The 24,708-nt window shown below is 39.3% G+C and overlaps 2 protein-coding genes across 2 annotated transcripts in view; one reads left to right on the forward strand and one right to left on the reverse strand.

The window, feature by feature from the left end:
* Positions 1–18,005, forward strand: part of GNAZ (G protein subunit alpha z) — a 51,535-nt gene extending 33,530 nt beyond the window's left edge. The window contains exon 3 of the mRNA XM_036393116.2: positions 15,926–18,005. Within this exon, the coding sequence (XP_036249009.1) occupies positions 15,926–16,270 (345 nt within the window). The 3' untranslated portion in view covers positions 16,271–18,005. The remainder of the gene's footprint in view (positions 1–15,925) is intronic.
* Positions 1–23,720, reverse strand: part of RSPH14 (radial spoke head 14 homolog) — a 76,621-nt gene extending 52,901 nt beyond the window's left edge. The window contains exons 1-3 of the mRNA XM_036393117.2: positions 23,279–23,720; positions 21,915–22,017; positions 21,614–21,732 (exon numbers count right to left, since the gene is read on the reverse strand). Coding sequence (XP_036249010.1) covers positions 21,614–21,732; positions 21,915–22,017; positions 23,279–23,477 — 421 coding nt within the window. The 5' untranslated portion in view covers positions 23,478–23,720. The remainder of the gene's footprint in view (positions 1–21,613; positions 21,733–21,914; positions 22,018–23,278) is intronic.
* Between the last annotated feature and the right edge of the window lie 988 nt (positions 23,721–24,708).

Raw genomic sequence — 24,708 nt, forward strand, 5'->3', positions numbered from 1 at the left:
ACGGAAAAGCTGAAGAGTCCAGACTTGTCCTTTGAAAGGCGTGCCACCCAAGAACCACCCTACCCGTGTCGGGGCAGAGACAGACAGCCGAACCAGACACAGCTCTGATTAGGGCATGGGGCATTTCTGGTGAGAGAAATAAGATAAGTTCTTCAAAACTGGAAGTGTCAGATGATGACAAATGCACCTTCCAGAAAGAATGATTGAGCCACCGCTGTCTAAATCTCTAATGTATCCTCAGAGGATCTTTCCCTCAGTAGCTGTTCCGTGTCCTGCTGCTCCCTCTCGCTGCTCAGCAGATGACAAATCCTCCTCCAAGTCCCTGCTGCTCCTTTGGATGCGCTCCCCTTGGTTCAGGGCTGGCATTTATGTCCCACATTGCTGTGCCAGGAGCCAGTCCCCAGAGCTCAGCCTGAATGGCAGCATCAGAATACAGAATTGTGTAGGATTGGTTTGTAAATGTTACTTAGTAAACTTTATAGATGCAGTCAAAAGAGCATATCTGCAGTGATTCTACAACAATTCCTAAACTTCTCCATATTATAATGCTTTTCTGTGGTAGAGCAGGGGACATGAGGGGTTTATTTCTTGATTGTTCTATCAATTTGCATCAGTGGCTTAATCTTCCTTGTCTGTCCTGCTTTTCTCAGTTCCAGATGTGTATGGCTTATAAAAAAGGTGTTTTTTGAAAGAGATACCTCTTCAGACACTTTTTTAGCATAAAAATGTCCCAGAATATTTGTTGCACGCAGAGCTTGGATAATTGGTTTAGCAGACTGGCATACTACCCTTGTTTGAATGTCTTTCAAAAATAGGATTTACCAACAAACATGGCAGAAGTCAGGCTGATTTTATAGCTAAAGACAATAAACATTTGGATAGATCTTCATCAGTATGCACTGGTCATCTGCCTTATGATTTGCAAGTTTTTTTGAGAGTAACTTCATGCAAACAAGTCAATACAACATTCTTGACTTCCATTATTAAAAGGGACAGTATTTTGACATACTGAAGTGTTTATTTTCATAGACTTATATTTTAAAAATACTTTTATTCTTGGAAAATGAAAACCACACCAAGTCTCTATGCAGTAAATGTTCTATCAGCAAGCTTTTAAATTATACATCTATTTACTGTTTATTTTTCATAAATTTATAAAGCTGCCTTTATATTACATACTGTACTCCATTCTCCTTGAGGATCAAATACTGCAGTGGAATCTGCCCCTACAATGGTGTTTTAAGGACTAGAGTTTATATTTTGAATCATAAAACAGATTTCCTAGAATATAAATGCTTATTTATACTACTAGGATAATTTTAGTAGTGCTCAAGTTTCAAATCTCTATAATGAGTAAACAACCAAAATAATTTTTCTGAATAAGATTCATTAATAAAAATATAGATAAGCCAGTGCATTTCCTGCTTCCAATTAGATCTTCTAAGATTAAAAGAATATTGAGGTTTTATTGTTATTTTAGAATATTCAATGTACTCAAGAGCTCAAATCTATGAGAACCTTTCTTAAAGGGTTAAATTTTAATTTTGTATCAGAAATTCTACTTGCAATATCTGAAAGGAATTAGCAGCTTATACAGGTAAGATTTTAAAATTTAATTAAATAGTTTGGAGTTGTGCAATATTTTTGTCAGTTAACAAAAGTAATTCTGTAAGCTTAGATCATCTTCTCTTTCCTTGAGAAAGGGTTCAACTTCTAATAGCACAACCTTAGCAGCATTTGATTTTGCATTGGTCTGGGAAACCTTGCATTGCATTCCTGCCTTCTCTGCAGGTCAGGTTTGTCCTGCCTATCCCTTTTCCTAGCACTGTGAGGAATTTATTCTGGGCCTGTTCTCTCCAGAATGCATTGGCTTACACACATGATCATTTACAGACAAGAACCCTGAATGTGACTGCCTGCTTCAGCAATACAGCATCTGTCATTTAAACCATCTCTTTATCCCTTTTTATGAATATTTTAATGCCAAGAATATAAGCACACTTCTGTGCTATTTCCATGGAAACCTGAAGAGGGGCTTGAAATGAATGCAGTGCAAAACAGAAGTTGGAGGAGCAGGCATCTCGGATTCCCTCTCTGTGCTTAGGACACATTCAGGAGTCACTGGACAAAATGATTTTCTGTTATAACCGGGTACAAAATTAATTACAGTATTTCTGACCTAATATTTAAACACTAAGTGGAAAATAGGAAAGCAGTCCACAACCCAAGAGCTTTTATCCTTTTAATGGATTGAATAGAAAATCAGTCTACAGTTCCTTAAGAAATCTGAGAAATGGACAAGTGATAAGCAGATAAATGCAAATAAATGAAATCCCTTCCAGCCTGCAAAAGCTGGTAACTTGGTTAGTTTTCCTCCTTGTTTCCTCTGTTATGAGTAATTCTCAGAATGTCCCTTTCTTGATTCAATCCTAGATCTAACAATTAAGAGTCCTCCAACCAGACAGGAGTTATTTTACAGAGACAACACCAAAAGTTAATTTGTTGCAAAAGAAATCAGGCAGGCTGCCAAGGCTACTGCATTGTTACTCACATGGAGTAAACATTAAAAAAAAAAAAAAGTTGGTATTTAAAAAAAAAGTTAGTAAGCATTAAAAAAAAAGTAGTTCTGTAATATCAGAAATAATCAAATGTTCAACTAGCTTCTCTTTTCCCTTCCCTGTTGCTCTGTTCTGTTGTCCACCTTGTCATTACTGCACCAGCACTTCCTTGGTTCCCCTGTGACCCCACCAGGACCAGCTGGAGGCCATGGCCATGTTTGTGCAATGAGTGTTTGTGTTTCCATTGTCTCTGGGGCAGGAGAGTCCCACGAGCCACCTCCTTGTGTAACTCAGGCCCAGCACATCTGACAGCCCTCCTGATCTCAGCTATCAGTTTCAGCTGCAATTATTAGATGGCAAGAGAAAATAAATATTGTGATGTGTTAGATGTATGCAATCCCACAGTTTAAGGAAAAACAATCTGGTCTCACTGAAATTCACACACACAATCAACAATAAAGTTGGGTGATGGATGTACAAAAGGCACAGCCCTATCTTCTAGCACTGCAAATTCTAGGATTAAAGTACCACAAGAGCTTTTCCCAGTGTAGGAGAGAAGGAATTTTAGAATAATACAAGAAGATCCATTTAGAAGCTGCCACAGCCAAGATTCTTTCTCTGATACCTGGAGAGACCCTTAAAACCACCAAAATGACTCTTACTGTACTAAACGAGTCATGAGGAAGCTGGGGACAGAAGACCATAAATCTGCCTTTCTGCAAATGGTGAAATGTATGGTGATTTAAAGAAAATGATTCATTTGCAGGGAAACAAATCTTTTCAACCATTATTATAAAAGAAAAACAATTAAGAATTACATTATTTTAACAAGATCTTTATATTTCAGATGGCACAGCCAAGGTCTCAGAGGTGATGAGTTTTTTTCCTAATTCCTTTGCAAGTTTGAATTATTTTAAACTGTGCAAATCTCTGTGCTAATATGAATGGTACAAACCATTATTATGGAGATCTGCTCAGGCTCTAATGGTACAAAATTATATAAGCACTGTTTCTCATCTGGAATGTACAAGTCAGAGGAGGAAACAGCACTGGAAGAGTGAGGAGGTTGGGAGTAAGTTTGAATTGTGAAGCTTTGTGGGTTGAGGATGAGGTGGAGAGGAGTTTAAGTGCTCTGGTGCAATCAAACAATCAAGAGTTAGTAAATGGGAGAATGTTGTTGTAACTTTATTTTGACTGTCTTGTTTATTTTGATTCCAACTTTATATTGATGATGGGTTTTTTCCACAGATTTTATGCCTCTTTCAATGAATGCAATGATTTTTCTGTGATTAATGGGGCTCATGTGATAAATAAGACTGCAGGAACACTGCCATCATCTCTAGAGAGGGAGGAAAATGTGAAATGAATGGAGCATAGGGTAACAGGAAAGCAGAAATTTCATGTGGCTAAAGCAGTGGAACACTACTGAAAAACTGTACTAGAACCTGGCATAGGTCCACCTTCCTTTTTAGTTCCAAATGTGTTTATTAAATGACAATTTTATTAGGTAATCCCACATTCTTCCTTACTTTTCTCAAAGGAACCTAATTTGAGATGCTGTGATTTGATTTTTAGTAGGTCTGATTATTCAGAGCTACACCAGATATCACTGATATCTTGAAAAACCCATTAATCTTTGTTAAATACATTAATATATGTGCTGAAAACTTATGTTCTAGAAAATTAGATTGGGTGTCTAGAATTACTGGGTTCCTTCTAACTATAATTTCTCATTGTATAGATTGTTTCTTCCCTATAATTTCTCATTGTATAGATTGTTTCATTCCCTATTTATAAGTTCCTTTCAACAGCACCTCTTGATCTGACAACATGCTGTGGAAACAAATGTAGTCAATGAAATATTCAGATACAATAATTATAAGCTTGAGAAGAAACCAGTAATTCTGGTTTTTGAGCAGTTCATAAACAGCAAGTCTACAGCAAAGCATGAATCTATAAATTGAGCTGTGACTCTAAAGACAAATATTGACTATCACAGGACATTGTCCATCTTGCAAGTTGAATGAGACAGAGCTCAGTGAAGAGAAAATGTGTTCCTGTAACCTGAGACCACAACATCAGAGTGTTTGGGGTTTTCTTAAATACAGTCCTGATTGAACAAAACTATTTTTACTTCTTTGTAGCCCAAGAGATTAGAATTTCCATCTCAAATATGAGAGAAGCATTTTTACAGCCAACATCACCATTTCTTTCATTCTTCTCCAGTTGCCCTGAAATAACTTCATAGAAATTATCTCTTGAAACTGATTTGTTCTGAATCCCACTAATGTTCCTTAAAACCAGAAGAATTTATGGAGAGTGAAGACAAGATTCTCCATGATGCCAAACATGCTGCTTTTGCACTCTTAGTACTTTTCTCAGCTTATGCAAAAAAGCCAAGATCAGACCCAGATTCAGACCCTCTGCTTTGCAGTTCCCTTCAGCTTTCTTCCTCTTGCCTTTCCATTCTTGACTCTGAACACCGACCTTTGTGCCCCTCAGCCTTTGTTTCTTCCAGGTTAGTAGGAGGCACCCTCAGAACCCCCACAATGGGAGGAACTTTGTTAGAATTACGTGCAAGGCTGCTAAAAATACCCACTTGCCCCTGCTCCCTTGATCCTGCAAGGTGGACAGGCTACAAAGGGAATGCAGCTGTTGTTCCCACAAGAGCTCTTGCTGTGCTAAGCTCTGCGAGCATCCTACCCAAAATATCTTCAAAGGTGCAATACAACAAGAAGCCAGTCTGCTGCAAGGATTTCAGCTGCTGTGAGGGGAAGATGCATCCCTCTCCACATGTCCCACAGTCTGAGAAATGGTTTCAGGGTTTGTGAGATTTTTTTTTCCCCTGCAGTGAATTTCTCAGTATGAAGGGCCCTTTACCTTTTTTGTGGAAATAGGCTGCTTTTATTGTTCAGATACTACTGAAGAATGAAACGACTGGCCAACTTATTCTGGTGAAAACTGGTTCAGCATCAATGTGAACCAGTCTCTCTCTCTTTCTTTGTCTGTCTGTCTATCTTTCTGTCATTTAAACACTCCAGCATTGGACAATGCAAATTACTAGAGGTCAGTACTTCTGGTGCCAAGAGCTTTTGCCTACCTTTCAATGAGAAGCACTCACTGCTTCAAGTGATGGTGAAGTGTGTGAAACAAACTTTTTCTAAGCTGGGCAAGACTAATGGGAAAGGCAAAATTGCCTGGGAACTGAAGAGATTTCACATGGGTTACATAAAGGAGAAATTTTCACCACCAGGGAAATAAACAACTGATTTCTGCCCAAGGATGAGCTGTTCTGACAGCCAAAACACCCAGAGCAGCTGTACTAGGTCACAGCCAGTACCTGCAGCAGTCTGTGGCTGACTGTGGGCAACAATGGACATTTAGGAAAATTAGGGAACAGATCAAGCATCCGCTGATGTTTCCTGCAATTTACCCTCCCAGGTAACTGAACAGCAGATTGCATCAACATCTCTTTGTTTAAGTGCCCTTTTAATTTAATTGCTTCTTGAACCCAATTACATTTTTTGACTTTTACTATTATCATTATGATTCTCTAACATCTCATGACAGAGTTTTACATTTAATTATGCACTGTATGGAAGGAATACTTGTCTGCTGTCAGATAAATGAATTGGATGTTTCTTACTTCTTGCATTGTAAGAAATGCTGAAAAACTAATCTGCTATTCAACATTTCCATACCATTCATGGTTTTATGAGCTCTGATGTGTTCTCCCTCAGCTATTTATTTTTTCCAGATTGAAAAGAACTCATTTATTTAAATTCATATGATAGTCACTCCATGCTTATGATAATTCTTGCTGGTTTTCTGTTTTCTAATGCTACTGTTACAAATGACTCCTCATCTTACATCTTTCATAAAGATCCAGATAGTCTTGTTTGAAAGCTGGGCTTGAGTGTGTTGAAATGAAACCCTACTTATTTGGTAAGTGCTCTTTTCTTTATATCATATGGGTATTTTCTCCAGAGAAAGGGCATTCACAGGCACGAGATTTTGCAATCTGTCCCAGTGCCATTTTAAAAAGAAATAGTAATTTCCTTTTATGTGGTCAATGTCTTGTTTTACTTCAATTAGGCAATTGTCAGAAAGCAATATTCACCCTATTAATGCCCTTTCCCACCCTGCAAGGTATTAGAAAAATGCCCATTTCAAAGAAGGTGCAATGAAAAGCATTCTTTCTTTACACAGACAGTATCAGCAAAAGCTTGGATTATGAATAAACTGTACAAAAGTAGGTTAGTCAGTAGCCTGAAAGAGTGAATAAACATTTTTCACTTGTGTATTCCTGTGTAGTTCTCTTGCAGATTTCTGCACTATTTCAATACCTTAAGGGCCATTCCAAGGACCAGAGAGCATCAAAGAACAGAAAAGAGTAAACCCTGGACGTTCCAGAAAGGCCACAACTCCATTCATTAACTCTTTCCTTTTCATCCTGCCTCAACAACTGGATAGTGACTCTTTCCAGCAAAGGACAGCCCTTGTGCTTGAATTCATCTCTTTGGGAGGCAAACTTTGAGACTGTGTGTGTGACATTGACTTCTTATTTATGCATCAACTATAAATATGTTCTAACATTGCATGGAATTACAGAAATGTAGGCTGGATGTGATCCCTGAAGGTCTGGACTACTGCCAGCAGTAAATCAGGCCAGCTATGGCTTTATCAGTTAGTTGAGTGAAAATCCTCTATGGATGCAGATTTCACAAAACTCAGCAAATTGTTGCAGAGCTGTGCTGGTCTTCTAGAGAAAATCTAACATCTAATCTGAACCTCCCAAACTTCACTTCATGTTCATTGCTGCTTATTCTTTGCTCTAATACTGTTGGGAAGGAAGAGTTCTGTGTCACCTTTACTTCAAGTAGTTGTAGGCTGACACCCTTAGGCCAGCCCAAACAAGCTCAGCTCCCTCAGCTTCTCCTTGAAGGTCACTGCAGAGTTAAGTTCTGTTTTCTGGGTAGATGCAGACTGGAAATGAGGATGACATTATTAACTGTGAAGGTGGTGAGCCCTGGGACAGGTTGCCTGGAGAAGCTGTGGATGCCCCATTCCTGGATGGGGAATCTGGATGGGACTCTGAGCAACCTGGTCTAGCAGAGTGGCCCTGCCATGGCAGGAGCTGAACTAGGTGACCTTAAAGGTCCCTTTCAACCTAAACCATTCTGTGATTCTATCAATGTCTACACACAGAAGGCTGATAGAAGTTTAAGGCTCTCAAAGGAGGACAGTCAAGTCCTGGACCACTTTATGTGTAAAAATATGCAGTATTTCAGCTGTGTGGAATATATGCTTGAATGTTCCTTTTGCCCTTGAGCTAAGTAAGCAATCTAAAGACCTGGAAGAAAACAAAACCAAAAAACCCACCCCACTTGAAACCACTGAGTAAGTGTTGAAAGCAAATTATTATTACCAGGAATAGAAAAGCTGGACTCTATTACCATATAAAAAGCTCAATCTAACGATAAAACATCCAGGTATTTACAATTGAAATATGAATTTTAATGACACTTTGAATATATTTTCAAGACCTGTGACATTTTAAATGAATATGCTTTTACCAAGAAAATGTTTTTAAGCTAGTTTTTTGCTAACTTCCAGAAATATGCAGTTTGCCTGGGATACTGTACAATGCTTAAAAAACTCCACCCCCCAAAGAAAACATAAGTATTGTATGCTACAAATTTACTTCTTAGAATGACATGAAGATCCTAATTTGTACTCAGGAAATCTTAATTTGCTGGCACTGTGAAAGACCCTGGAGATTTGTTTTTCTATTCCCTTTATGGGATGTTTGCCCTCTTAGTACTGCTTGTGCCCCAAAATGATCCAAGAGGAGCAGAGCACATGCACTCATAAGGCAGCAGCCAGAGGCTTCTGCACAAATGAAACGTGGCTGACTTGGGGCAGTAAAAGCAGAGTGTTAACAGTTGTTTGCTGAGCAACTGAAACACACCAAGCCCTCCCTGAGGGATAAAAACCAAGCTATTGGCCATTTTGTGATTCTCTTGGGTACTCTTACTGCAGGACTGGCAGCACTGCCCTGCCTGGACACTGGCTGGGAGATGTGGAGGTTTTATTCTGCTGGCCCATTGAGACATTCAGTTTCTTTTGTCAGCTGCAGCAGCATTACTTGTGCCAATCTATCCCTATTACTGCTTCCCAGAAATGTTGACTCATGTGGCTGTTCTCTCAGGCACAGGACCAATACTGACTGCCCCATATTTCTATTTTCTTGAACATACCTTTTTCTAGAACTTTCCTCTGGACTTGCAATTCTCTTATGGGTAATGATAAATATAACACCTATCACATGCCTATTTTGTGACTTCTAAATATAATTTTCCTGTACTTCAGCTTACTTAAAAGATATGTATAGCCAGTCACAAGCAATAAATCAGTCTATGAGTATTTCTCCATTTCTGTTTTGTCCCTTTTCTTGTTTGTGGAACAGCCTTTAATACTCTGGCCAGACATAGAGGAGTAAGTAGCCTTTATCTGGATTTTCTAGCGTTTCTATGGAGTGATGAATGTCCCACCCTTTCTGACCCTTGAATTCAGTAACCTTTTCACTGTTCTTCTAAGAGTTTTCTATATATCCTTTCTTTAAATTCCCTTTCATTTATAGGTGCCAGCAGAAGCACCTGTTGTCCTGCTCCTTTGCTTGGAAATCCCCTGGCTCAAAAATCTAATCCTCCAGTCAGGAAATTTAATCAAACTTCTCTGTCAGCTCAGCTTCCTTCACTACAACCATAGCTTGGTGTCAGACTGTACTTAGTAGGATTAACAATTCTGCATTGTTCCTGATCTAGGAATATAAAATAGTTTTGGTATGTAGTATTAAAGATTGCTTTACCCCAGCCTGTCTCTGGCACAAGTATTACTTGTGTGTAACAACTACACAGCAATGTTTAAGTGAGTGTGCACTCCTAAGACATGACTGCTGCAGGGTGAAAAGTGTCAGGGATTAATTTTCAAAGGCAAATGTTGAGGACTCTGTTAAAGTAATATTCCCAATTAAATCTGCTTTGTGTGGTTTAGTCCAGAGTAAGCCTTAGTAACACTGCAGGGTTTTCTCAGTCCCAGAGAACATACATGATGAAATATTCATGATGTTGTTCATTGTCATCCCATACAATAGCCAAGCCTAAAGGTCCTCTTGTAATTCCCATTCACACTGCCAGGTTCAGTTATCATCTACAGAGTTCTATGTAAAGACAATAGCAATATTCAACAGGAACCACCATGGGACACTGTATGTATGCTGCACTACCACTTTGTAAGGTCTATTTTCCCTTGCTTCTCTGAAAAAGAGGCATCAAATACTGACTACTGCCTCCTCTACCACTTCTACATTTGCATGTAAAAACTGTAAGTATGAACAATTACAGGACATTACCTTTAACATAAAGTAGAATTAATTTGGTAGCTTACAAATTTTGTTTGCTAATATATAGTTTCCTCCTGATTTGAGAATGAATCTGATTTTAAAAAATTCAAAACAAACTTGTTTCATGCTTTATAAATTTTTTTGCCTTCTCAATATAAATAGATATCTCCCTATCAAAATCACACAAAATTTCTTCAGGGCTCCACTTCATAATACATATGTTTCTCAGCCTTCTATAAGCTCATTTCATAGCAGAGATTCAATATTCCTCCAATATAAAACCTTTTGCCATCCCTTTCAATTTCCTTTCATTGTGGTGGCATAAACTAACACACTATATTAGGTTTTCATCTTTCTACACTTCACAGTCCTCCATGCAGGACACTGAAAGGCATTTTGGTAGGAAGGACATAAATGGGGGGCACGTGCATGCATGGATCTGTGTGATAGGTGCTATATTGACATTGCTGCTTTTAATGAGCCCGAGCTCCTTCCTGTTTTGTTTACAAAGTGACTGAGCAGGATTTCCTGCCGTGGTTTTAGACCAATGTAATAAATTGTTTGGGTGATGGGATAATGAGTTTGTCTGCTGGCAGAATAAGTTAAGCTGCTAAGTGTCTTAAGAACACTTCTTAGTGAATTCACTGTGGGGCTTACTCTTCTATGTCACCTCTTCTAATTTTGACAGTTTAGAATTCCAACATTTTCCAGGAGAATTTTGGGCTCCTAGGATTGGGAAGAAAAAGTTTAGAAACCAAAACAATTTTGTCTAGTCAAATCCTTCTTGCTTACCCATCCCTTCTGGGAGATGCCAAGGCTAGAAACAGATATATACAGGACAACCCAGGTAAAGAGTTTTATCCCAGCTTAATTCCACCTCAGTGAGGTACTTAATTTCTTTGAGAGGTGTTGGATTAAGTCTATTTACTTCTCTCCAACAGATAGTTTCTTCTTTTGGATTTTTAGATGAAAGAAATGTTTAAAAACTCATGAAATTATCATAATATTCTCCCATTTTGTCCAGCAGCCACTTGAGCATATACATCCTTGTAGAAGTCTTCTTGCTTTGAACAAAAGATGAATCATACAATAGATTTGTATGCCTCTTACCCAGCACTCAGTCAGGACTGCCTGACTGTTACACAGGAAGGACATTTCAACTACCACTCATTGTAGTCTTCTTTACAAGAATAGTGTCTCTGTATTCACCCAAGCTATCACTTGCTTTCTGTACTTTTGTTTGTGAAATTATTCTGTTTTCCCTCTGCCTTTACTCAAGCATAGTTTGAATTCCTGAACTACTTTGACTATGAGTGTCCTGGACAATGGTATTTCCTTCATTTGTTTTGTAGACTCTCCTTATTTCAGAATGGATTCCTTTTTTTTCTATTAAACCTAAGGAAAAACATCCAACTGATTCAATTTTCAATTCCTTTTTACCCCACTACCCCTTCTTCAATTACTTTAGCTTCATCTGCTTTCTTCAGAAGATTTTAAGTCATGGATCTCTAAAGAAGATATTTGAAATAGAGAGTTTGATGCCATTTTGTGAAATAGCTCATAGCTACCAGCATATGCTAAATGTCAGCCACTATTGCAAGGAAAGCCTCTACAGGAAAATGGCAATAGCTTCCACTGGCTATTCCAAGATTTACTGACATTTAAAGATTTTCTAACTTTTCTAGAAAGTAAATATTACTATTCCTGCACAAATTTTATTCATTATTGTTTATGGCTTACACAAGAAAAATTTTACTTGGTTTTGTTAGGGTTTTCAAATCCCCAAGTGCCTACCAGTTTTAAAATAATGATGATGAAAGAGATATAATGACTGAAAGATGAAGTCCTTAAGCTTTTAATACAAATGACAGTTGATTCCCCTATTTGTGATAGTTTCTCTCTTCATAATTTTTCATTTTTAATTTCAAAGCTCTCCCAGCTGTGACTAGAAAGCTTTAATGTGAAAGCTGAAAGGAGAAACTACATTACAATTTGGCTCCATTTACAAACTCTGTTCTTTTAATTACTTGCTATCTTGATAACTGGGTCTTCCCTTTTGAAAATGCTTACTTGTTCAGAACTCCTTCCTGCTAAGCACACCTCTACTGTTCCACAGGATGACCAGGGATGCTTGTGCCTCTGCAAACTATTGCAAGCATAAAAGCAGCCATCTGTTCCTTAGCATGTTCTTTCCCTTAAGCAACCAATTCCTTGTTCTTATGCTCAGAGGAGAATTTGCAATTAGCCCCCAACAAGGCCATCTGGGTAAGGCATTGGCATTATCTTGGTTATACCCCAGCTTGTGTATAATTATAAAATTACAGCAGCACATTTTTTCTGACCACCTGGCTACGTACTCCCTTCAGAATTCCAGAACTGGAAAAGACACTGCAGAGAAGAATGCCTATCATTATTTTACTGTTTTATGACACCTTTGGGAGTCATACAACAATTTCTTCTATTTTTATTATAATAAGCCATAACCCTCTCAAGTTCACTTTCCCTATGATATGTAAAGTAGTTTTACAATATTGTCAACAGCAGAAATGAGCCTGTTTTGCTGGGAGTAGATGAGTGGATATAGCATGTATGTTTAGTGTCAGCCTCGACCTTAGAACTGTGGATGTATCACTGAAGGTATGGCAAGAAATCACGTGGGATGAGGAGATGGAGCAGTGCTGGGGAGAAGTGTGGAGAGCTTTTTGGATAATTGGCTAGCTGAGAAAGGCCACTTCGATGTGATACCGTTGGATAAGGATAGGGGAAACAAGCTGGGGATTGTGAAACCAGTGTCCAATCACTGACAAAGGTCATGGTGACCTTCGCTGAAACAGGAAGATGGGGGAGAAAATGAAGATAGCCTAGGTAGAGTAGCTATAAGAATGTAAACATAGAAACAAAATAATCATTAGAGCATAGAAGTAGGTGTGGTTGATCTAAGTGCACTTTAACCAATAATGAGCTCAGCTTTTGCAATATGTATAAGCTTCATTAACACCAATATAAATATGTGTGAGCTTTCAATAAACTTGGGGATTTGCTGTTCACGCATATTGTGTGAGGCAATTCCTCCGCCGATCACGACAGAGAAGGACTCAGGGAGGCTGGTGAGTGAGGGCTGGCCCTGCCCTGTCCGTGTGTGCTGGGACACAGAAACCTCCCTGTGCTGGGCTGAGCCCCCAGTGTGGGCAGCAGGGACGGGGGGTTCTGCCCCACTGAGGTGAGCCCCACCTGCAGAGCTGCCTGCAGCCCTGGGGTCCTAGCACAGGAAGAACAGAGTGAGTCCAGAGTTGGAGTGAGTCCAGAGGAGGGCCACCAAGTTGATTAGTGGGATGGAGCACCTCTCCTATAAGGAAAGGCTGAGAAAAATTGGATTGTTCAGCCTGGAGAAAACAAGGGTTAGGGGTGTGGACTTCCAGTAAGGAAAGGAACCTACAAGAAAGATGGAGAGAGACTAAAAAAAAGGCCTGCAGTGACAGGACAAGGGGGAATGGCTTCAGACTGGAGGACAGGAGATTCAGATTAGGTATGAATAAGAAACTCTTCCCTGTGAGAGTGGGGAGACAATGGTACAGGCTGCCCAGAGAATCTTTGGATGCCCCATCCCTGGAAGCTTTCAAGGCCAGGCTGGGTGAGAGTGGAAGGTGTCCATGGCCATGGCAGGAGATTTGCAGCTGGATGGTATTTAAGCTCCCTTCCAGCCTGAACCACTGTATGACTGTAGGATTTCAAGACTTGGGTTTTCCTTTCTGATACATTTCCTTGTTGTCCATTGATACATTTTCCTTCTTTGGCTATTAAAATCATGACCTGGATTTGGGGGGTTCATTTCCCAAGGTATATCACACATTTATACCATGCAACCACAGCCTAGCACTGGCATAATATCACCTGCATGTTTGTTGGAAATGATTCTCGGTTGGCTTACTCGCCCTTCAGCTAAAAGAAATGGTATTCAGTTTAGTTAAGGATATTATGAATTTCAGATCTGGAGCCAATATTAAAATATTACATTGAAGAAGAAATTTCTTAGGTGTCAAGATCAACAATTTACTAATATTTTCTTTACATCCCACAAGAGATCACCAAGTTTACAATAATTTAAAACTGTCTGTCCTCTTGTATGTGTTCATAACATTTCCCAGTTTATGGAAGGCTGTTAACTCTCTGCTTTTGTCCTTGGATTACAGATTCCAATGGAAGATTTGGTAGTAGAGAGACAGTGTTATGATTCACTACAAAATACAGCAATGACCACAAACCTCTTAAAATGCAATATCCTGTTGGTATGATTGTTCTGAGAGTTGGCCAAAAACCTATATTAGCTCTAAAAGATTTTTTTCAGACTATTAGTAGCAAAAGCATTTTGACTGAGATAAAAATTTCTTGCTTGGTTATTTATCAGTTACAAAATCAGGAGAGGAAATCTTGAGCATTTGAAAACAGATCTATGATGTTTCAGGGGATTATCTGTTGTGTCAGTATTTGCCCAGTGAAAAGAAATGCACAAACATATTTTTAAAGCTATGTTTTTCCCCCTGTAAATCTGTCGATATTTAAGCTAGGCTGGAGTGTCAGATGAGCCCAGCTTACAAAGGAAGCAGTAAACAAGCAGCCCCCAATCAGCAGTGCCTGGCTGAGCTGGTGTTTCAGGGTGCCTCGAGGGGCTGGTGAGTCAGCGCTGCCCTGGCTGCCGGGCAGTGCCAGCCTTGCCGGCGCTCCTGGGGCTGCGCAATGAGCAGCAACGCCAGCAGCCCTGGCTTCACTGCAAACAGAGCTGCAGCAGGGCTCCATGGAACTCCCAGAACACAGAATGCAACTCCCACCAAGCTGACCCTTAGCAAATGAAAAGGAGTAATAACACAAAGTGAGGAAAGTGTAAGAGGTAATTTGAAAAGCTTATGAAAATCAGTCTGCTCCTATTTCAGCAACTATGCATTGTTAAGAGGCATCTTTTCAGTATACAGCTTTAGTGTAAGAATAATGATCAAAACTGCTGCAGATTTCCTTTGAAATAATTACAATACATTTCATTTCCAAATAAAACAACATAAAAAGTAAATTTTAAAGAAATTATATTTTCATATTAATTTTTGTGTAATAAACAGTGCATGATTATTCTCTCTTCCTCTCACCAGGTGACTCTACTGAAGTCAAGGGAGATGCACTAGACACAACTGATACAAATTTCAGGAGAATTTAGAATTTATATTAGAAATACTTTTTTTCTATTAAAAGCCAAAGTCATCCTCTTTCCTCCACTGTTTGTTCTTTCCAAACTGGAGAACTGGCCAGAATACTTCACAGCTAAACAACAACAAAAATGCCCAGACTGATTATTTCCATCCCCTCTGAACACAAGCCAGACAAATGGAACACATACATATTTGCAAATAGTCTTGTAAACCAAATATACCCTTGGTTTTTGATATCCAAATCCCTGCTGTTCACTTCCCCTGGATCACTCCCATGACTCATGATGTATGCATAACATTTTCTGAAACCTAAGCAGGCTGGAAAAATATTGACCTTGCCAAAAATGCCTGATTGAGACATTTTCTGTATCTACTTTTGACAATACCTGAGTGATATTTCTTTTAATAATCTATAATATTTTCTATTCAAAACACAACATTTATTTACACGTATTTATAGGTGTAAACCAAGCAATAAACACAGCCTCCCAAGAGCCTGGTACCATGGACAGCTCCAGCTGCATCAGTGTAAATGTCACAGAGGCAGCAATGCCCCAGGAACATTCAAGACAGGCGCTGATTTTTAACAGACCTCTCTTCTTTCAGTCTGTAGCAGCATTGGATTTTAATTTCCAAACATAACTGTGGTGGTCATGCTCAATTGTTCTTAAATGGAGTTCACCTGCTCAGGGCAGCAGACAGAGCTGGGAGCTTGCCACAGTTCTGCTCAAGCACTATTGCTGACACTGTTGTTTCCTCTCCTACAGAGTCGAATGGCAGAAAGTTTGCGTCTCTTTGATTCCATCTGCAACAACAACTGGTTTATCAACACTTCCCTCATCCTTTTTTTGAATAAGAAAGATCTGCTGGCAGAAAAAATCCGACGCATCCCCCTAACAGTCTGCTTTCCTGAATACAAAGGCCAAAACACGTACGAGGAGGCAGCGGTCTACATCCAACGGCAGTTTGAGGACTTGAATCGCAACAAGGAGACCAAGGAGATCTACTCACACTTCACCTGTGCCACTGATACCAGTAACATACAGTTTGTGTTTGATGCAGTGACAGATGTCATCATTCAGAACAATCTCAAATACATTGGCCTCTGCTAAGAATCCTTGGGTTTAATCTGTTTTCCTGGAGTGATAAAAAAGGGGCTAACTTCTTCCACTTCAGTGGAAAAAAACTGGGCAATGCTTAATAGCCCAAGGAGAGAAAACGGGGAAATCTGATATATGAACACAGTTCCTCTTATGCCCCCTTAACCTGCTACATAATTTTCCCCAAATATATGTTCTGGAGAGTGAGAGCCCTCCTCTCCAAGAAAACCAAACACCCCCAGTTAAAAAAAACCCAACCAAAAGCTCAAAAACCCCAAACAAAAACAAAAAAAGAGATTGAGGCCAAACTCTGTGGAGATGTTTCACCACAGTCACTGCACTTTTATTCCATTTGTCTCATTCCATTTCCTACAGTGGGAGTGTTATCATGTTCTGTGTAAGAAATGACTTTTCATCCAGTTGTCCTAAAATTTTATTGACATAAAAATATAAATCTGGTGAGTGACAGATGAACTTGTTTGAAGGGTGGAGAGCAGAATGCTTGTGTTTGGGAGAAAAGCTAGTTCAAACTAGAAGCTACTGAATGAGAGAGTTTAAGCAAAATACTTCTTCAATCTGTAGAGAGTGGGCATGCACCCACACTATTGGTATCCACAGTCAAGAGTATGTACACATCCATCATGTATGCACATGCACATGACCTCAGCATATACTATGTACACACCTCTGCTTTACTTTACTGTTTCTCATGGACACCTTGCCTATTAAAGGAATTGTTGGTGCACACCTGTTTTGTGAGTTCCTAACTGACTAGCAGCTCTTTCTGCTCTTTCTGGCTTCAAATATGCAGCAAAACTACATGAAATGAATCTCTCAATAGGCCAAATTAAGGTCGGTGTTTCTTCTACTGTTAAGGAGTTTTATACATCAAAACAGTCTTCTTTTACATCTTTTTTTGCCAAATCTTGTGGTGTTTCATGAAAAACCAAATTATATTTAAGAAGTAGGTTAGTGTTCCTTTTTTAATACAGATTAAAAAAATAAATCACAAAGCAATTTTTTAAATTATTGTTGTAGTGTCTGGATTGCTGAATGTGAAAGTTGCCAACGGACAATTCTGTTCCACTGCTCCAAATACCTTCTGGGTATTGTAATATTATACCAGATTTCCCAAGAAGCAGGAGCCATGGAGATTGTGTAGTGTATAACCTCAAAAGTCTTTTTTTGTTGGTTTTTAAAATTATTTTTAAAATGTGATGTGTTATTAGAAGGTTAAAGATGAGCGATATGAACAATAACTAAATGTCTTGTTATTTCAATTTAATAATTTAAATTATTTACAGTTTAGTGAAGTTAAGGAAACTGAAGAGATGCAATCCTCAGCTCCAGGTTTCATCTCATAAAGAAACACTACTGGATGCAGTAACATTCCTGCAAAAGTTTGAATGCATAAGAAGCTCTGTGGGACTACACTGGAAAATCTCATATGGATTATATAGACCTAAGTCTTTGGTCAGTTGGTTCTTTCCCCTGCCATAGAAAAGACTTCTTAAAGACATCAGTGTAAAGTTGGTGTGTAAATAAATGTTTGATAACTGTAAAGCACATAGTACACAGAGACACAGACACACATGCACACTGGAAAATCACCTTCTACTTTTGTTCCCCTTATATACTATGATTAGTGCAAGAAATCTCAGCCAAGGGCTCTAAGAAAATTAAAACAAAATGGTTAATAATATCAACATTTAAATTGTCCACTTCAAAATAAATAATTCAAATGATACTGAATGTGTCTATAGTGTGTTCATTAAGTAGTGTTATGACAGTTACTTGATTGGTTAATGCTTGTGAAGTTTTCTTAATTTTGAACGAGACATTTTATCCCTGTATTGAGGACATGGGGTCCCTTTAAGCATTCCCTGCCAACTGTTACACCTGAGGAGTAGAGGCAAAAGAGCAAATGAGGCTGTGCCTTCAAGGTATAAAGGCCCAGAGATCTGTCATGGCACACAGTGAGTTCTTAGGTCTCACCTGTAGTGAGGAGCTGCTGCCTGCTTGGGATATTTGCACTCAGGCTGCTTGGCTTGGCAAGTTTACTAAAATCTGTATATAGTAATTCCTAGTACAAGCTCCTCTAAGTTTTCTTTACTATAAATTGCTATCATTTACTGGGGAAATTGTGCAGTATTCCTAGTCTAATTTGCTTTTTTACATGTAATATCCAATTATTAGCCAGCTGAATTGTGGAAAAGGTGGGAAGTGAGTCAGGGCTCCCTCTCCCAACGAATGCTCTAATAGATGTTGTGTGTCCTTCACCTCTTGCTTTCATTGCACTGTGGCCTGTTCAGATGAGTGAAAGAAGAGAGAAGAAAAGGCCAGCATCCATTACAGCACAGCTTCCAGGTAAGAAAGCTGGATAAAACCAAAAGTGGAGTCAATTATCAGGAGGGTAACAGACACTTTATATTAAAAACCAAATCTTTATTCAATTAAGGAGGTCTTTCTACCATAAGTGTTAGAGATGATGAGGTAGAGAACCCAGGACATTTTAACAAAGGCCCAAGGGGATTTCTAAAGGAAAGCAGCCAGTTCCAGTCCTCATTGAGTGAAAGTTATCTTGGAAAGGAGAAATGAAAGTGAAGCACCACCTGTGCTCCTACTTGACTTAAAATCAGAGGCATGGGGAGGAACAAATAAGTAAATAATTATGTTTAAATAATCAGGTCACATAATAATGTTTTCTGAATAGCAATTTCTTGCTATTAACTCTCTAATAATTTAATTCCTATGATGCTTTTTTTATTTTAGTATTCTTAGTAATTCATGGTTACTCTGTTTTCCCTCTGAAGAATTCAAGATGTTAAAATAAATTATGTTTTATACAGAGTTTTCTTCACAAAAAATTCTGATTGCATAAGAAAACTGAGGCATAGCAAAGTTAGAACTAAAAAATCTGTTGGCTGAAGACAGGTGCTGAAATGAAATCCCTTGACTCTTAGTCATCCACCTGGATAAATCATGCAATAAATTTGCATCTATTTTCTCAGTTCTCAGGTTTATCAGTGATGCAGTGCACTGCCACCTGAAAGAGCTGCATTAATACAGCTGGGATTTCACTTCACCTGGGCAACAATGACATTCACAGAAGAGATATCCCATCTGCTGCAGTAAGAATGCCATCTGTCCTTTCAGCATTTGCACTCCATACAGCAAAACAACTTTTGAAGGGAAAAAGGTATCCTTAAAGAGTCCTTATCCACACATTCAATTAGTTATGATTTTTCAAGGGTGAAAGAGTGGAGACACTAAGATCAGCAGTGTAGGAGAAATATTATCTCCTGGGCTCTTCCCAAACAGAGGTTCTGGCAAGCTTAAAAATCCATCTCCCCATCCATTCCACCTCAATTTTCACCTAAAAGGATGAAGTACCCATAAATGACAGGATAGGTAATGGGTAAGAATTATTAAACCTTTCCAGTGTTAACCACACCATAATGAAGATATTTTTCCCTAGACCTATTTTTGCAGTTGCTATTTCCAAGGTCATTTATCATTGCATAACACCCTTTCACTAACATTATCAAGTATTATATATGTCAACTAATTGTTTTTATAAAGAGAGGAAGTTTTACTATTAATTTCTTTAATGTCCCTAATTTTCTCCTCCTCTGGCCCTTCTCCCTCTTCTATGCTCTACTGAACATATCCATCTATATCCATCTATATCCATCTATATCCATCTATATCCATCTATATCCATCTATATCCATCTATATCCATCTATATCCATCTATATCCATCTATATCCATCTATATCCATCTATATCCATCTATCTATGTATCTATTTTTGTCTTTCTTCTGCCCATTATTTTTTTTTTCACTAAGTTGTTGTTTCTTCTGGAAATGTTACTCCTCAGTGTTCTCCCAGTCTTTGTGCAGTTTCCTACCTTTTGGTTTTTAACTATCTCACAGTCCCTGGAAGATACTGGTACACATCCTTAAATTTAGGAATCAAAAATACTCTGTAAGTGGATTTGCTCAAAATAACCACATTTTCCTAAATTACTCCTTTTTGGAGAAAGACCAGGTGGCCTGGCCCAGAGCTAGCTGGAGTCACTGACCACCTCCCAGTTAAAACAGCTACACTTCATGCCAAGGGCATGTCCAGCTTCTGTTCCTTTCTGTCTAGCACAGAGCACGTTGCAAATGACCTCAGCACGAGGGAACAGCACAAATGGAGCTGTGGAGGGCTGCAGGAGCTGCTGAGCTCCTCACCCAAGGCACCCCTGTTACCCTAGGACAACATCCTCCCTCGTTTTCTGGATGTGAGGTGTAGAAGTGAATGCAAGGAGTAAAAGTTTCTTGGCTAGCTGAAAAGGGCTGAATTACCAAGCAGAGACAATTTCTGTATCTGTGATATGTCAAATGAATTATGTCAGGTCTTGTGACTCTTACTACTTATTGGAAAATATCTATGGTTATCCTTGATTCTTCCCCAAATTGTCTCATAGCAAAAAGTTTTGCACCTTTTTGTTTTCCTTTTAAATTGCCCTCTGTATGTGAGTCCATGCTTCACTGACACAATTCTGCTCCAGGATTTATCTTCCAGCTCTTAAATACAGGCATGTATATTTTTATAGATACATTATATTTTTAATCTAAATAAATAGAATACATGACTCAAAAAACCCACCTTTTCCAAGAGTAATTACTCAGAGCTGCTTTTACAGACTTTTCCATACTGATGTTCACAAAGTTGTTTAGCCCAACATCTTAATATCCTTCATATGAATGGAATTATTGAAGACTGTGAAAAGGATTGCTTGCATGTAAAAATACATCTTTAGCTTTTTTAGAATTCATGTACAGTTAGCAAGGATCTTTTAATTCTTTTCAAGTATCAGTAGTGAAATTGAATTTCTCAGACAATATACTTTGCTATGAATTTAAACAGCATGGCTTTTTAACTGAACATTTCTACTGAATTGTAACTGAATTTCAGTCACAATTTTATTTTAAAAATTTTAATTTTTATCAACTGAAAGAGAAGTTTAAAACTAATGTTCAGATTAAAACACTTATGAAACTAATGCACTGTGATGAACAGCTGCTCCACACCTTGAACAGAAGGGAAAAAGTGAAACTTTGATGGAAGATTCTGAAATACCAATTCAAGCATGCAGTGCACTGTATCTTGAGCAGGTAGCCTTAACTTGCATAAAACCTAAGTTAACTAAGGAAAACTAAGATGAGCAAAAATAGACAAGATACTGTTTTTAAACATGAGTTTCAAGGGAAATGGAATCAATTAAATCTGGAGCATAGGTGAATTTACCTGATTTTCTCTCAGCGTTGTCTGCTTGAATACCTAACTGCTTAAAACCTCCTACCTTCAGGTAATCTTGCCAGCATGTCAAAAACCTGATGGGTGTTCCTCCGACAGACATCTGCTGGATCCTCCAGGAGCCCAGCCAGGGCAGAAATGACTCCACTTCGTAGTAGCCCTTCCCTAAAAACAACAGTGGAGGGCAGATTTAACACAATGTAATAAAACTTGGATGGATTTGAGATTTTTAGTCTTAACTGCTCTTCTTTATGCTGCATCTGTCTGACAAGACTTAGGAGCTGTTCTTATTTCTCACTGAAACATCACTTCCCAGAGGGTTCAGTAAACTTTGGAGTTGCACCCACCTGCCAATACTGTGCAAAGCCATGACAGAGAGAACTTCTGTTGTTTTCTGCCGGACAGTTTGGTCTTCGTGCACCAGCAAAGCCTTCAGGCTATCCAAGAATCCTACGAGACATCAGAATTCATTTTAACACTTCTTACTTCCAGCATTCATTTGGAAATAGCAATATTCAGCGTTTATCTCACAATTTCAAGTGCCTCAGAATCTTCAGCTTGTCCTGACAGTGAAATTCTCATTGTCATATCTCAAGTAAGGAAGAAACTTTCAAATTTCAAGGCCTACTGCCAAAAATGTCACGCTACAAACAAGCTCCTGACTCCTTATCAAGTTAAATCCTAATCCTGCAAATATAAAGTGACATAACTCTAAAAATAAGACAGTAGAGCTATTGATGTCTTTAGAAAAGCGTGTTTTTGCAGGATTGACACTCACTTGTCTTTTTTGAACAGAAATAAATGTGGTGAACCATTAATGATTGTGTATGCACATATGGCACTCACCAGAGCCAAAAAACCTAACAACCCCAAACTAACAAAAATCTCACATTGCTTTGGCAATCAACTGTTCATCAAACACTAACTTAATAAATTTTGAACATGACTAGTCTCTTTTATGAGAGGAAAAAAATGTAAAGGAAGTAAATGGAGAAAAAAGCAGTAGCAAACAAGGAATTTTTGTGTGTGTTACATAATGAGCTATGTAGATATACCACAGACTGATAAAAATTGCAAAAATAAGCTTGTGGTTAGGGTTTTTCCCCCCCCAAAAATCAAAACTCAGGATTCTTCCAGGCTTTCAAAATAAGTGGTGGCTAGATGTAGTCCTGATGAGTAAGATAAATTTGGTTATATTCCTTTCTTTTCTAATTTCTCATTAAGTTCCAGGCAAGTGGGTGATGATGGTGAAGGGCTTCTAACTTTGAACTAAGTAGGTAGGGGTTTTTTTATTAGCCTATGTTAGGAATTAGCTAAAATTGGAATAAAGTCTGGGGACGTGGTTTAGTGGTGACCATGGCAGGGCAGAGTTAACAGTTGGACTGGATTATCTCAGAGGTCTTTCCCAACCTTAGCAATTCTATGATTCTATGGAAAGAATGATTCTGCACTACTTTTGTATTTAGAGGTTGATAAAACTTATAGTGAGCCAGTGATGAATCCTCAAGTGATGATAATTCTTATAATAACTGTCATGTATACGGTATTATAATATTCTTTACCTTTCTAAGGTAAAACAAACAGGAAATTTTTCCTGGGCACCTTGCATGATCGAAGATAGTGTAAGGAAAAAGTAATGGAAGAAAGTGAAGTGGGGTTGGCCCCTCAGCCTGCCCCACTGTGTCAGAGCTAGTGAGAACAGACCACTTACCCAATGCTATTGCCTGGTAGACTTGTTCAGGATCGTGGAGCAGATCGCAGAGAGCCACCAGCGCCCGCTGCTGCGTCAGCAGCTCGGGAGACTGCAGCTCCTCATTCAGCTTAGGAAGGGCCCTCCTCCCAAAGGCCAGAGCAGCTTTGGTGGGGTCTATGTCAGGGGGGAGATAGGCTGAGATACGAGGTTGTGCCATCCCAAATCTTCCTGAGAAAGATTCTCCCTATCCCTAAAAATAGTCCAAGATGGCTGTACTCGGTGACTGGGCAGATAATGTACCATAAAGACACCTACTGACTTTAAACAGTGCTCTGTGTCCCCAAGGAGCTCTTTGAGCAAACATACACTGTCAGGAAGCTGTGAAAGAGGCTGGAATCGTGCATCATCAGCACTAATGTGTGTTCATCTGCTGAATTGTCTTAATCTGGTTTAATTCTCGCTGAACACTGTAAAGAAAAGAGAGAGAGAGAGAGAAAGCTTAAAATTTCAAGGAAGGATATTAAAATTGATAAAGGGAATGCTTTTTAAAGGGTTCAAGCGAAGAGGCCCAATGCCCAAAATCGGAGGGGACTCAAAATAATAAAATTAAAGCAAAGGAAAGCGAAATACTTCTTCTTTCCCAAAGGAAAAAAAAAAAAAGGCATTTTAAAGGGATCTGGTTAAATCCTGCCCTCAGATTTCGGTAACGTTCGATAGAATACGTGAGGGCTGCCCCTCCGCCCCCCGCCCTTCCCTCAGTACGGGAAGCGCCTCAGCAGATTGAACACTTCGACCTCCAATATAGAAAACTGCTAACAGCAAAAACAAACCCAAAAGTTAAAACAGCCACTAAACAACTTCACTTCTCCCTTCAAGGCAAACGAAATAACTAAATAATCGAAAGCGCCGTGTGCCATTACCGAGCCCCCGCTCCCGCCCCTCAGCGCCGGCCGCCCCTCAGCGCGCGCGTGCCCCGGTTGCCACAGCGCCCGCTCTTTGCGTACGCGCCTCTTCGTGAATAGCGACCAACGCCGCCGAGCCGCGGGTCGGGCTGCGTCACCAGCGTGAGCACCGCGCTTGGCAGTGCCCGCGCTGAGGGACTTACGTCAATGGCGTAGGTGGCAGTGGGGGCGCGGCCGCTGAGGGGAGCCGTGAGGGGACGGGGGATGTCGCCGTGAGGTCCCGGAGCGGCGGCCGTGCTGCCTCAGTTCTCTGCTCGAGTGTGGAGTCTCTCTCCTCTCCCCTTGTTTTCAAAGTAGTTTTACTTGAACAAAATCGAGGAAAATTCCGAGCGAACAAAATGGTGGTCAAGTTAAGGGCAGAAATACAGCAGGCGAGTGCCTTGGGGTACAAGGGCTGAAGGGACCCCGGTAGTTTTGGACTAGATTTTCTTTCCTAATCTTCTCCAGAATGTCACTATGAACAGCTAGAATGTGTAGTAAGGGTTT

This window comes from Molothrus ater, chromosome 18, assembly GCF_012460135.2.
Source record: "Molothrus ater isolate BHLD 08-10-18 breed brown headed cowbird chromosome 18, BPBGC_Mater_1.1, whole genome shotgun sequence".
NCBI classification, from domain to species: Eukaryota; Metazoa; Chordata; class Aves; order Passeriformes; family Icteridae; genus Molothrus; species Molothrus ater.